The following is a 12,933-nucleotide window of genomic DNA, read 5'->3' on the forward strand; positions in this document are numbered from 1 at the left end:
GCTCACAAATGACAACACAAACATACAGTTACCAATTAAGAATAAAGCATAACCACATCAAAACAATAAGGATACAACATTACGGTCTAAACATGTGGGTGAAAATATACCAGAGCAAAAACGAGACTACAGACTTTGGTTATTGAGTAGAACTATCACTCGTGGAAAAAAAGCTATTTTTATGTCTGGCTGTGGCTGCTTTGACAGTCCGGAGTCGCCTTCCAGAGGGAAGTGCTTCGAAGAGTTTGTGGCCAGGGTGAGAGGGGTCAGAGATGATCTTGCCCGCTCGCTTCCTGGCCCTTGCAGTGTACAGTTCGTCAATGGGGGGAAGGTTGCAGCCAACAACCTTCTCAACTGTGCGAACGATCTGTTGTAGCCTCCAGATGTCGTGCTTGGTGGCTGAGCCGAACCAGACCATGATGGAGAAGGTGAGGACGGACTCAATGATAGTAGTATAGGATTGAACCATCATTGCCAGTGGCAGATTGTGTTTCCTCAGTTGCCGCAGGAAGTGCATCCTCTTTGTGACTGTGGAGTCGATGGTGGCCCTCCATTTAAGGTCCCTGGAGATGATGGTTCCAAGGAACTTAAATGACTCCACAGATGTGACTATGGTGTTGTTGATGGTGAGTGGGGGGAGGGGAGGGGAATCTCTTCGAAAGTACAATTAGTTTCACTGTCTTGAGAGCATTGAGCTCATGGCACCAGGACGCCAGCTGTGTCACTTCCCCTCTGTAGGCAGATTCCTCCCCATCCTGGATCAGTGCAATCACGGTAGTGTCATTCGCAAACTTGAGGAGCTTGACAGAGGAGTCTGTGGAGGTGCAGTCGTTGGTGTAGAGAGAGTAAAGGAGAGGGGAGAGTACGCAGCCTTGCGGAGCTCCTATGCTGAGGGTTTGAGGGTCCGAGATGTGCTTTCCCAGCCTCACATGCTGCTTCCTGTCCGTCAGGAAGTTGATGATCCACTGACAGAGGGGTTCAGGCACAGTCAGCTGGGAGAGTTTGTAGTGTAGTAGCACTGGCACAATGGTGTTAAAAGCTGATCTAAAGTCCACAAACAGAATCCTGGCATAGGTCCCCCCTTGCGGTCTAGGTGCTGGAGGATGAAGTGCAGGCCTAGATTTACTGCGTCGTCCACCAATCTATTGGCCCTATATGTAGCCAATTGTATTGATTGTAGCCAAAGTTGTTACTTGAATGGACCTCTCTTAGACCAAGGATGTATTCCTGATCTCCCTATCAACCTTGTGGCCCTTGCACTTTTTAAATCTGCACTTTCTCTGTAGCTATAATACTACAGTCTGTACTTTGTTTTCTTGGTACACATGACAATAATAAACCAGTTTTACCATTACTTGTGAATTTAACAGATTTTGGATAATGACTGCTTTTACAAATTACAAAAGGATTCATTTATAAGGAATCTTTTTATTACATTGCCTCTTCTAATTCAATGCAGAAATTTGACATGTTTTTTGTATTTTGAATTATGTGGGTGATTCCTAATGGAGATGTAGACAATTCTAGAATAGAACGGATATTTTAAATGAATGTAACCAATAAATAAGAATGTGAACTCTAACACATGTGTTCAGGTTTTTACTTGTTCTATTTTCACTCTGGTTTAAGCATTTGTGTGCCTGTTCATCCTCTTGACTATTGCTAAATAGTGGAGTCTGGTAGTTGTTTTGTCCAATGTAATCTTAATGCAAATTCTAAAGCAGGAAGTTTAAATAGGAAATTGCAAAAAAGAATGACATGGCAAAATGACAGCTTGTAACTTTGCCTGTGGTTTCAGGTGCCTCTTTGAGCATAGGCTGGGTAGTTACATAATACAAATGTTTAAAATTCAAATTTAAAGAATTTTGGCCTTAACTGATAGATTACGAAGTTCAGGCCACTTTATTTGAAATTATTCCAGGTTTTGATTTCAAATTCCTCCGCTTGCAATAATGTTTTTCAAACACTGTATTGGATCTGTCAAGCACTATATTATCCCTCCCTACAATTAAAGCTAAAGGTAAATAAACTAGTTGCTCATTAACTAGCTAGTTTCTCCAAGATGAAATGAAATTGGTGAAGGTAGATGATCAAATACAGAATTATAACTGTAATAGATTTCAGCTGAGAGGCCTACCCAAAATAAATGAAAAGCAGCTCTAAAGTGGATTTTCCATATAATTTCAGAAATCCATAGAACAGTACAGCACAAGAACAGGCCCTTTGGCTCATAATATCTGTGCTGAACATGATGCTAGGGCCATCACTTATCTACCTGCACATAACTGATCCCCTGCATAGCCATATGCCTATCCAAAAGTCTTTTAAATGCCACCAAAGTATCTGCTACAATGACCACTCCGGGCAGTGTGTTCCATGCGCTCATCATCCTCTTGTATATAAAAACTTGTCGTGCACATCTCCTTTAAAAATTGAACCTCTCATCCCATATCCCCTAGACTTTGCATTATACTCCAAGCTGATTGTTGGCAGTTATTTCAAATCTAAAACTGAAGCTATTATTGCCATCTATGTGTGCCTGAATGCTATGATGGTTAAGAGCTACAAATGGGTACTTTACATCAGCAGATAAAGCTTTGTCTATTTAAGCATCCAATAGCCATATTGACATTTTAATCTTTAATATTTTAAAATGAAGACATTTGGTTAAGTTTAAGTATAAGATTAGTGTTGAAATTTAACTTTTCCTGCTGTGTTCAAAATTAATTCCAGTGGAGATAATTACCTGCTTTTTGCTGGCTCAACAAATGGCAATATTCAACTTGGAGGAAAGGAAACCTATTTAATGTTAAATGGTATCTGTGAAGATGCTCTACACTGGACTTCCCATGGAGTCCAGTGGCATAGCTCAATCTTTGTGAGATTCTCCTGTAATTCCACTTGTAATGGGTTAGTGAGAGGAGGATGTGTTGGGAAGAAAACTTGGTTCTGATCCCATAAATTTCATGGGGGAACATTTGCAAAAATTGAAAAGCTCTATTAATTTAGTGTTTGAGTGCCCCTTTTGCTAAAATATAGGGTTAAATTCTAAAAAAATCTTATGATGCTAGGGCCATCACTTATCTACTTGACTTCTCCAAAATGTTTTCTCACTAGCGTGCTGCTGCCTTCGGTAAAACGCAAGATTAACATCTGCGGACTGTTAGTCATTCTGCTGCAGCCTCTGGAAGATTGCTTGGAGACAGAAACTATATTGATTAGATTCGAGGAACCACATTTGAATTTCCATTGATTAAGTGACAAAATGTACAATATTAGTATACTGTACTCATGCTAAATTGATGCTTGCATAACAATTATTTTGAGTATTTGAAATTACCCATTATAAGTAGAATTTAAGGTAGACACAAAATGCTGGAGTAACTCAGCGGGACAGGCAGCATCTCTGGAGAGAAGGAATGGGTGGTGTTTCAGGTCGAGTCCTTTGTTCAGACTGATGTCGGGGGAGTGGGCAGAACAGAGATAAAATGTAATCGGAAACAATAAGACTGGTGGGAGAACTGGGAAGGGGGGGGTGGGGGGCGGTGGAGAGAGAGGGAACACAAGGGCTAGAACTGTCTGCCTTCGATTTAAACCAGCATCTGCCATTCATTCCTACACAAGTAGAATTTAGTTTTGTAGAATTTTTCGTTTTTTGTATTGAATATATCCCAATTGTCACAGAAGATAAAAATAGCCACATTTAAAATTTTTAAAGTTAAAGTGTATTTATTTCTGAACCAGTGATTCTAACCCTGGCATATGCCCTTTTAAAGGTTGAATCTAACAGAGCAGATGTGAGAAGATGATGGCAGCAGACAAAGGGGTGGTGGAGGAATGGCTATCGGAATTTAAGGTACACTTTCCACCACTTAGAGCAGCCATTGTTTAAAATTCAAATAAGTTAGCCATTTATAGCAGAACAATGTGTTAATTGATTAGTTGATAGCTCATTAAAAAAAACCAATTACTATTTACAATCTCAAAGATGTGTCCTTTATAACTGCTGATAATGTGAAGAAAACTGATTGATACTGCCTTTGTTCATGCCTTTGTCAAAGTATCAAAGTTTGCTTTTTTAAATCGATTGCAGGAACATGCAGATCTCCAAAGTTACTTAACTAATAACAAATATCAAATAATATCAAGAAAGTTTATTCACTGATGTTTGCAGATTAGTTCCTTTCATTTATGTATTAGGTGAGAATTTATCAACTTTATTCAATGAACTTTCATGTTTACTTAAATATACTTTTACTTAAATTTACTTTGTACTTTGAGAAAATCAGTTATTTATATTTGCGTGCAAGACATGATACATTAATTTTGTGTGGTAACATGGACCTTTGCGGAATAGTGAATTGCACCCAAGAGGTTCCTACATAATCTCTTTCTTCCTATCCAAACATGTTATGAGCAACACTGTGGAAAGGAATAAATGAATTATGAATGGCTAAGTTGTGGTAGCAATTCCTGCTCCTGAAGCACTAGGCAGATTGATCGGGAACTTCTTGTATGCTTCAGATGATGGCCTGGTGCTTGATGTCGGAATAGTGCACACATTTAATGGGCAGTAAATTTGAGGATGGTGTTCTATAGTCCTACTCTAGGCTTCACTTGAGTTGAAAATGCTCATGTATTAGTCATGCTGCTCTCTGCATTTTAAAAATTGTATATTAATTCCTAACCCATCCCCAGAAATGGAGATAAAGAAGTCAAGAAATGGAAAGGGAGGGTCACAAATGGACCATATTTACGTGAGACAAGGTGGAAATTGACAGCAAATAACATGGTATCTGAGTTCTGTGGGAGAACTGGAAACAGTAGCAATACTGTCATTGATTTATTGGAGAAATGTTAAGGGAGGCAGTCTGAGTAAGATTGAAATCAGGACTGCTACACGCATCCCATAAAAAGTGTCCATTGCTTGGATATATACAGAATCCCATAACTAGATGTTTTTGCTTTTAGTGTTAAATGCTGGCCAAGGCAATGTAAAACTCTTAGCTGATATGATGCCCCATTCTCAATCCAGTACAAAGCCAAACTGATACTGAAAATATAGTTAGTTATAAATGCACAATGCTAAGTAATTTAGAACAAACTTTAATAGGATACAAGTCAGTTGGGATCAATTAAACAAATAGAAGTATATCTGAATTATGGCCTTTAAAATTACAAGCTAATTTCCTGCTTTTGGAGGTGGAAAATTCTGATTACATTTGCCCCATGTTGTGATAATACAGGCTCTTCATAATAGAATGTGAATTTGGTCAAAAACAAGTGGGAAACAGAGGTTGGCATTACCAGAAAGAAACACTAAAGTGGGACCAGCCTAAATTCAATGGAACTGCTGATACTTTGCCACACTGCTGTCAGAAGCAACCATCCCCTCAGCACAAAGTAGCCACAAATCAGCAAAACACTGATGTGCCATGGGAAGAGAGATACTGCGGGGGAAAGGGAGAGCGTTCCCAGATTTTCTGCAAACAACATCGAAGTGTACATCAGTGCCATATTTTGCTTACAGCCCAATGGTATGAATATTGATTTCTCTCACTTCAGGTAGCCCAGGCATTCCCTCTCTCTCTATCCCTCTCCCACCCAAGTTGCACTAGCTTCTCATTTTCACCCTACAAACAGCTAACAAAGGCCTGTTTCCTTCATCATTGTTACTTTATTGCATATTTTTCATCCATTGTTCTTTATCTCTCCACATCAAGATTCAAGATCAATTTATTGTCACATGTACCAATTCAGGTACAGTGAAATTTGAGCTACCAACGTCTTTACCTCTCGTTTCCCTTATCCCTAACCAGTCTGAAGAAGGGTCTCGACCCAAAACGTCACCCATTCTTTCTCTCCAGAGATGCTGCCTGACAAGGGAGGTGCCGTGGTAGTCTGGATTGCTGACAACGGCAGGTGACAACTCTGACTCCTCCTATTTATCCTTGGACCATGATCCCACAGACGAGCACCAGGCCTTAATCTCACACCATTTCTGATTTCATCAATTCTGGCTGAATGTCTTCCACAGCCTCCAACCTTCTCCTTTCCCAGCCCCGCACAGCCCAGTTTTACCTTCTCCCTAAAATCCACAAACACAACTGCCCTGGGAGACCTATTGTTTTTGCCTGCTCCTGTCCTACTCCGCCTAGCGGAGCTGGTCCTCACCCTCAACAACTTCGCCTTTGACTCCTTCCATTTCCTCCAAGTCCAAGGCTAAGCCATGGGCACCCGCATGGATCCCAGATATGCCTGCCTCTGTAGGGTACGTTGAACACTCCCTGTTCCAGGCGTACACTGGCCCTATCCCTGAACTCTATCTCCGTTACATTGATGACTGCATCGGTGCTACCTCCTGCACCCATGCAGAACTCATGGACTTCATCAACTTCAGCCCCAGTTTTCTTCCTGCACTTAAATTTACTTGGACCATCTCCGATACATCCCTCCCCTTTCTTGATCTCGGTCTCCATCACAGGAAATAGACTATTGACTGACGTCTATTACAAACCCACTGACTCCCACAACTATCTCGACTAGGACGGTCACGGTGGTGCAGCGGTAGAGTTGCTACGTTACGGCGAATGCAGCGGCAGAGACCCGGGTTCGATCCCCAATAGGGGTTCTGTCTGTACGGAAATTGTACGTTCTCCCCGTGACCTGCGTGGGTTTTCTCCGAGATCTTTGGTTTCCTCCCACACTCCAAAGACGTACAGGTTTGTAAGTTAATTGGCTTGGTAAATGTAAAAACTGTCCCTAGTGGGTGTAGGATAGTGTTAATGTGTGGGGATCGCTGGTCGGCATGGACCCGGTGGGCCGAAGAGCCTCTTTCCATGCTGTATCTCTAAACGCCTCGTCCCACCCTACTCTATCCCCTACTCCCAAATCCTCCGTCACACCGCATCTGTTCCCAAGATGAGTTCTGTACTCGGACATCCGAGATGTCCTCATTCTTTAGGGAACAGGGGTTCCCCTCTCCTATCATAGATTGCTTTACCAAAGGGACGAGTGAAAATGCTGTGTATTCCATTTTGGTGACCTGCTTACTCCCAGCTCTCTAGACAAAGCTCTGTACCCTGAAGGTTTCTCGATCTATCATGTGAACCAGATGGCGTTATTCAAAAGAGAGGGAGATGGTGGTGATGTTTGGCTCATGGTAAGCTTTACATGGTTCTTGGATGTGGTGGCCTTGCCCAAACTCCTGCTCCCCTAGACATTCTTCTAGCGCTGGAGGAGTTGCATACTCTGATGCCTTCTCTATCGTAGCCAGGAATTTCAACAAGCTAGTTCGAAAAAGACACTTCCAAGCAACTACCTGCACATTTTCTGCAACATCAGATCAAATACTCTTGACCATTGCTATCCCACCATCAGAGACTGGCAGTGCTCCTTTCTACCTATCGGCAACAATGGTGAGGATGACACAGCACTGATTGGGGAGATAGGGATGTGACTTGGTGACTGGAGTCAGTAAATGGGGCAATGTTCATAGATGGCAAAGGACTTGAATGAATACTCCATGATTGTTACCAACTTCATTGTGGAATGTGTGAAAGACTGTGTTGTACCAAGACCATCTGAGTGTTACCTAACCAGAAGCCCTGGATGAATCAGGAAGTCTGTCAGGACTTGGCAGGATCTCTGCCATTCAGGTCAGGTGATTAAAATGTCATAGAAGATGTCCAGATACAGTCTTGAGAAGGCCATTGAGAAAGGAAAGAGATACCTTCAGTCTAAACTTGAGAATTGGATGAATGTCGGCAACTACGGCAGGGCTTGCACACCATTATTCCCTGTAAAACCAAGTAGCCCAGGTGACAGTGATGCATCACTCCCGGATAAGCTCAATGCTTTCTATGCACACTTGGAAAAGGAAAACATTGATGTATCTTCACGAGCCTCAATGGCCCCTGACAACACTGTAATCTCATTCTCAGAGGCTAATGTTGAAAGATCCTTCACAAGGGTGAATCTTTGAAAAGCGCCCGACCCTGATGGTGTACCTGGCCACTTCATAAAACCTACACAGATAGCCACAAAATTTCCAACCAGCTATATCTTACTACAATGGTCTGAGGTCCTCACCTGCTTTAAAAGAACATCCATAATACTGGTGCCATGAAGAGCAAAGTGGCATGTCTCAGCTGTTCGATGTCATTTGCATCCATTGTGATAAAGTGCTTTGAGAGGTTGGTCATGACACATATCAACTTCGGCCTTAGCAAGGATTTGGACCAACTTTAATTCCCCAATCGTCAGTGGATGCGATCTTGCTGGCTGTCCACCGATGACAGCCTGGGGTTTAACATCATCTCCTCTAAACTTGTCATCAAACTTGGATCTGGGTCTCTGTTTGTCCCTGTGCATTTGCATCCTTGACTTCTTTCTTCATTGGTAGACCTCAATCAGCATGAATTGTCAACAACACTTTCTCTTTGTTGACCGTGAGCATGCTCACCTCAAGGCTACGTGCTTAGTCTCCCGTTGTATTCTCTATATATCCATGACTGCAGAGCCAGACGCAGCTCAAATGCCGTCTTTAAATTTTCCAATGATGCCATTGCTGTTGGACAAATAATGGGTAACGATGAGTACAGGGTGGAGATTGATTATCTGGTTGAGTGCTCTCAATGTGAACAAGATTATTGACTTCAGGAAGGGAAACCTGAAGAACACTCCTTCAGTGGCAGAATGGTGGTGGAGAGAATCTACAGCTTCAAGTTCCTAGTCATGCCCATCTCTGATCTGTCCTGGACCAAGCATCTTGATGTGACTGCAAAGAAAGCACATGGATGGCTTTACTTCGCCAGAAATTTGAGATTTGGCATCTCATCAAACTTCGACAGGTGTGCGATGGTGCAATTGGTCTGGTTCAGTAACTCGAAAGCCTAAGAATGAAGCAGAATATAGCAGTCCATTGCAAGTATTGACCTCCCGCCATTGAAGAGATCTCCAGGGAGCGTTCCCTCTAGAAGGCAGAAAATATCAACAACTGACCACACTTTCATCTCACTCCTCCCATCCAGAATAAGGTGCAGGAGTCTGAGAAACAGTGCCTCCAAGTTCAAGAATAGCTTTTTCCATAACCATCAGGCTTTTGAACCGCACTGCTGTACAATCCTAATCACAACGCTACCTCAGCACCAAACTATTATGGACGTTGTATAAAGTTGCATTATATATTTTGGCTTGCACTATTATGGTCTGGTGACCGGGAATAACTGATAATTTGTGTGTTATTGTTTATTGTACACTTATTTGATGTGTAATGTGCCTGTAAAGCTGCAGCAAGTAAGCATTTCATTGTTTTGTTCCCAGTGCATATGGTAGTTAAACTCTCTTAACTCTTAAAAATCCTCATGAAAAGTGGATTTGCCACCAGGGAGTAATTTTGTGTTAATGAACAACAGCAAAGTGCCACCTGTGAGTAGGTTATTAGCACCTGGATGCACAATGAGGACTTTTAAGTAAATGCTGCTGTCAATAAAAACAGGAATGCTACCAATGAGTGGCTCATGTTTCCCTTGGAGAATAAGAATATTATCTGTCAACAGTTAGGTGTTCTCTGTGAACAGAGATGCACTATGTGAGGAGATTGTTTTCCTACTTGATTAGAGACAGCACTTGAGTGAACTTCTCTTTTGTAGGAGCAGAGATTTGCCACACACAAACCCCTTTCATGTGGTGTGAACTTTGCTAGAATTGTGCAGATAAGTGATGTGATGAAAGAAATGAGTCTAGATGACCCAGACACCTATGATTTTTGGGCTGACACGTGCCCTGTCTCTGCTCACCTACACTTTAGGTCACAGATGGAATAAAGTGTACGTTTGTCATTGCGAAATAGACTCTAATCTGTGGTGGAGAGAAGATTTACTAGGATGATTCTGAGATGGAGCATTTGACCGTTGATGAAACATTTAATGTTTGTTTTCTTTGGAGTGGAGGAGGCAGAAGGGGAGCCTAATTGGGGTATACAAAATAACAAAGGGCGCAAGGTAGGTACTTAGAAACATTCCAACATAGTAGAGGTGTATAAAAACCAGGGATCATGGGTTTAGGGTAAGTTATAGTAGGTTTAGAGAAGATCTGAGGAAGAATTATGTTCACAAGGAGGGTGATTGGCATCTGAAATACATTCCCTGAAAAGCTGGTGGAGGTGAAGACTCTCGCAACATTTAAGTAGTATCTGGAAGAACACTTGAATTATCATGGCAAAGAAGACTGTGGGCCAAGTGCTGGAAAATGGGATTAGTGCAGATGGGTGCTCAATGAGGGCTTGTGGACAGATGAGACAAAGATTAACATATCAGTGTGATGGCAAGAGCAAAGTATGGAGGACAGAAGGAACTGCCCAAGATCCAAAGCATACCACCTGATCTGTGAAACACGGTGGTGGGGGTGTTATGGCCTGGGGCTGTTTGGCTGCTGAAGGTACTAGCTCACTTATCTTCATTGATGATGCAACTGCTGATGGTAGAAGCATAATGAATTCTGAAGTGTATAGACACATCCTATCTGTTCAAGTTCAAACAAATTCCTCAAAACTCATTGGCCGGTGGTTCATTCTACAGCAAGACAATGATCCCAAACATACTGTTAAAGCAACAAAGGAGTTTTTCAAAGCTAAAATATGGTCAATTCTTGAGTGGCCAAGTCAATCACCCGATCTGAACCTAATTGAGCATGTCTTTTATATGCTGAAGAGAAAACTGAAGGGGACTAGCCCCCAAAACAAGCATCAGCTAAAGATGGCTGCAATACAGGCCTGGCAGAGCATCACCAGAGAAGACACTCAGCAACTGATGATGTCCATGAATCGCAGACTTCAAGCAGTCATTGCATGCAAAGGATATGCAACAAAATACTAAACATGACTACTTTCATTTACATGACATTGCTGTGTCCCAAACATGATGGTGCCCTGAAATGGGGGGGGGACTATGTATAAACACTGTTATAATTTCTACATGGTGAAAGCAAAATGTATAAAAATGGCCTTTATTAAAATCTGACAATGTGCACTTTAACCACGTCATTTTTTTTCTATTACAAATCTCAAATTATGGAGTACAGAGGCAAATATATAAATGATGGGTCTTTGTCCCAAACATTATGGAGGGCACTGTGGATGTCTTGGTAATGCACAAGGGGAAATCTCTGCAAACCTGTACCTGTGGAACCACACATTTTTGATTTGCTACAAAATAATTTGACACTACATAGGCATTGGTAAAGTCTTAACCTGTTAATAACTTTGAAAAATATTCAGATATATTTTTTAATATTTTGAAAAATGTTAACTGCCATATAATGGAGCTCTCATTTGAAATTTATTGTATTTACTTTTTAAAAACATTTTTGAATTCAGACTCTTCCTGAGACCTCCATATCCAGCTATGCTTCAAGTTTAAAAGGGAAGAGTACTCTGGTTTTGGAATTGTACATGGTCATCAGTGAATCGCTTAGTGAGGTAGGAATACAAGTACAATAGAGTATAGTTTTGGATCTTGTTCCACCTAACTCCTCAACTTTCTATTCAACATACTCTGTGCTTCCCTTTAAAATTTGTCTTTATCTCCTTCAAGATCCTCTGTAAAACCATACCTTTGGTTGTATATCTGGGCACTGTTACTACTTTTTTGGCTTGATGTTACTCATTAGTCGCTGAAGCACCTTGTGTATTATATATACTGTATAAAAAAAACCACTATTTCACCACATCATTGAACATCTGATTAAAAATTTGACTTTTTTGTGCCTCTTGCATACTTGTAATGAAGGTATGGTAAGCCTTCAAACATGTTGGCTGAATAACATTCTTCAGAGTGTGGAATTTGTCTACTAATTACTTTATTGGCTGGTTACTGAGTTTTAACTCTACATATTTTGATTGCTGCTGCAAACCTGCTTGCCTTATTTTTCTAGTCCCATTGGACCCAGATCTGTGTGTCATTTATTGTCTTAGGTGTGGGCTATTTAACATTTCATGCTGTGATTGGTACATTCCCTTTACCCCACTGCCAGTCCTTGTCACAACTCATCAGCATTGCATTGAAACAAGGAACTGCAGATGCTGGTTTATCTAGAAAGGGCACAAATGTTGGAGTAACTCCGTATTCTGACTGAACAAGGGACCCAACCCAAAACATCACCTATCCATGCCCTCCAGGGATGCTGTCTGACCTGCTGAGTTATGCCATCATTTCATTGGCATTACATTACTTTCTTATTCTGTTTCTCGTGCAAAATATTCTCAGTGTCTCCCAGCATTCTCCTGAGTACCATTGAGATACCCAATAGCATTTTGGTGTAAGCAACAAATTCTCCAGTTCCATCCTGCTCTCTTATAGACCATCTAAACAAAATTATCAATGATGATTTGTCACGAATCTCATTTCTATCACATTCACCCTCTCTGTTACTTTCTCTTTGAACTTGACAAAACGATCAACAAACACCATAACTCTTCCAGTATGCATTCCACTTGCAAATAAAGTAACTTGTTTTTGGTAATTGTGTTAACATGGTGTTTCTCAAATGTGCTGACACCTTGCTACTAACTGAAATATTTATCTGCTGCATTTTGTACCATGTTCCCCTTCCAATTTGCAGGATTGGATGTGTGGCCTTCATCACTAAATCTCCTATTGGTTCCTCCATCCTCTCAAAAAAAAAAAAAACCCATCATTTTGTTCTTTGACACCATTCTTGTCTTTTCAGAATACTATGTCTCTTCCTTTTTTCAAGCTCTATAAAGTTGCTTCAAGAAGTTAGGAAAATAGGCAATTCCTCAGTTTCGCTCTTAAACCTTGTTTCCATTGTGTTTTTTGTGTAAAGTCTTGTACGTATTCAGTGACACTCTCAACTTTGTCATCTGACAAGGTTTTTTTGCTTCCATGATTTGCAAAGAACAAAATGGTGGAC

General features: G+C 41.1%; 1 protein-coding gene across 2 annotated transcripts in view; it reads left to right on the forward strand.

Annotated features, from left to right (window-relative positions):
• The window catches only part of hycc1 (hyccin PI4KA lipid kinase complex subunit 1), a 56,331-nt gene that overhangs the window by 15,306 nt on the left and 28,092 nt on the right, over positions 1-12,933 (forward strand). For both annotated transcript variants that reach the window (XM_078428683.1, XM_078428691.1), the window contains exons 2-3: positions 3,777-3,856; positions 11,378-11,479. In XM_078428683.1, coding sequence (XP_078284809.1) covers positions 3,806-3,856; positions 11,378-11,479 — 153 coding nt within the window. In that variant the 5' untranslated portion in view covers positions 3,777-3,805. The remainder of the gene's footprint in view (positions 1-3,776; positions 3,857-11,377; positions 11,480-12,933) is intronic.

Source organism: Rhinoraja longicauda, chromosome 2 (genome assembly GCF_053455715.1).
Source record: "Rhinoraja longicauda isolate Sanriku21f chromosome 2, sRhiLon1.1, whole genome shotgun sequence".
Classification (NCBI taxonomy): domain Eukaryota; kingdom Metazoa; phylum Chordata; class Chondrichthyes; order Rajiformes; family Arhynchobatidae; genus Rhinoraja; species Rhinoraja longicauda.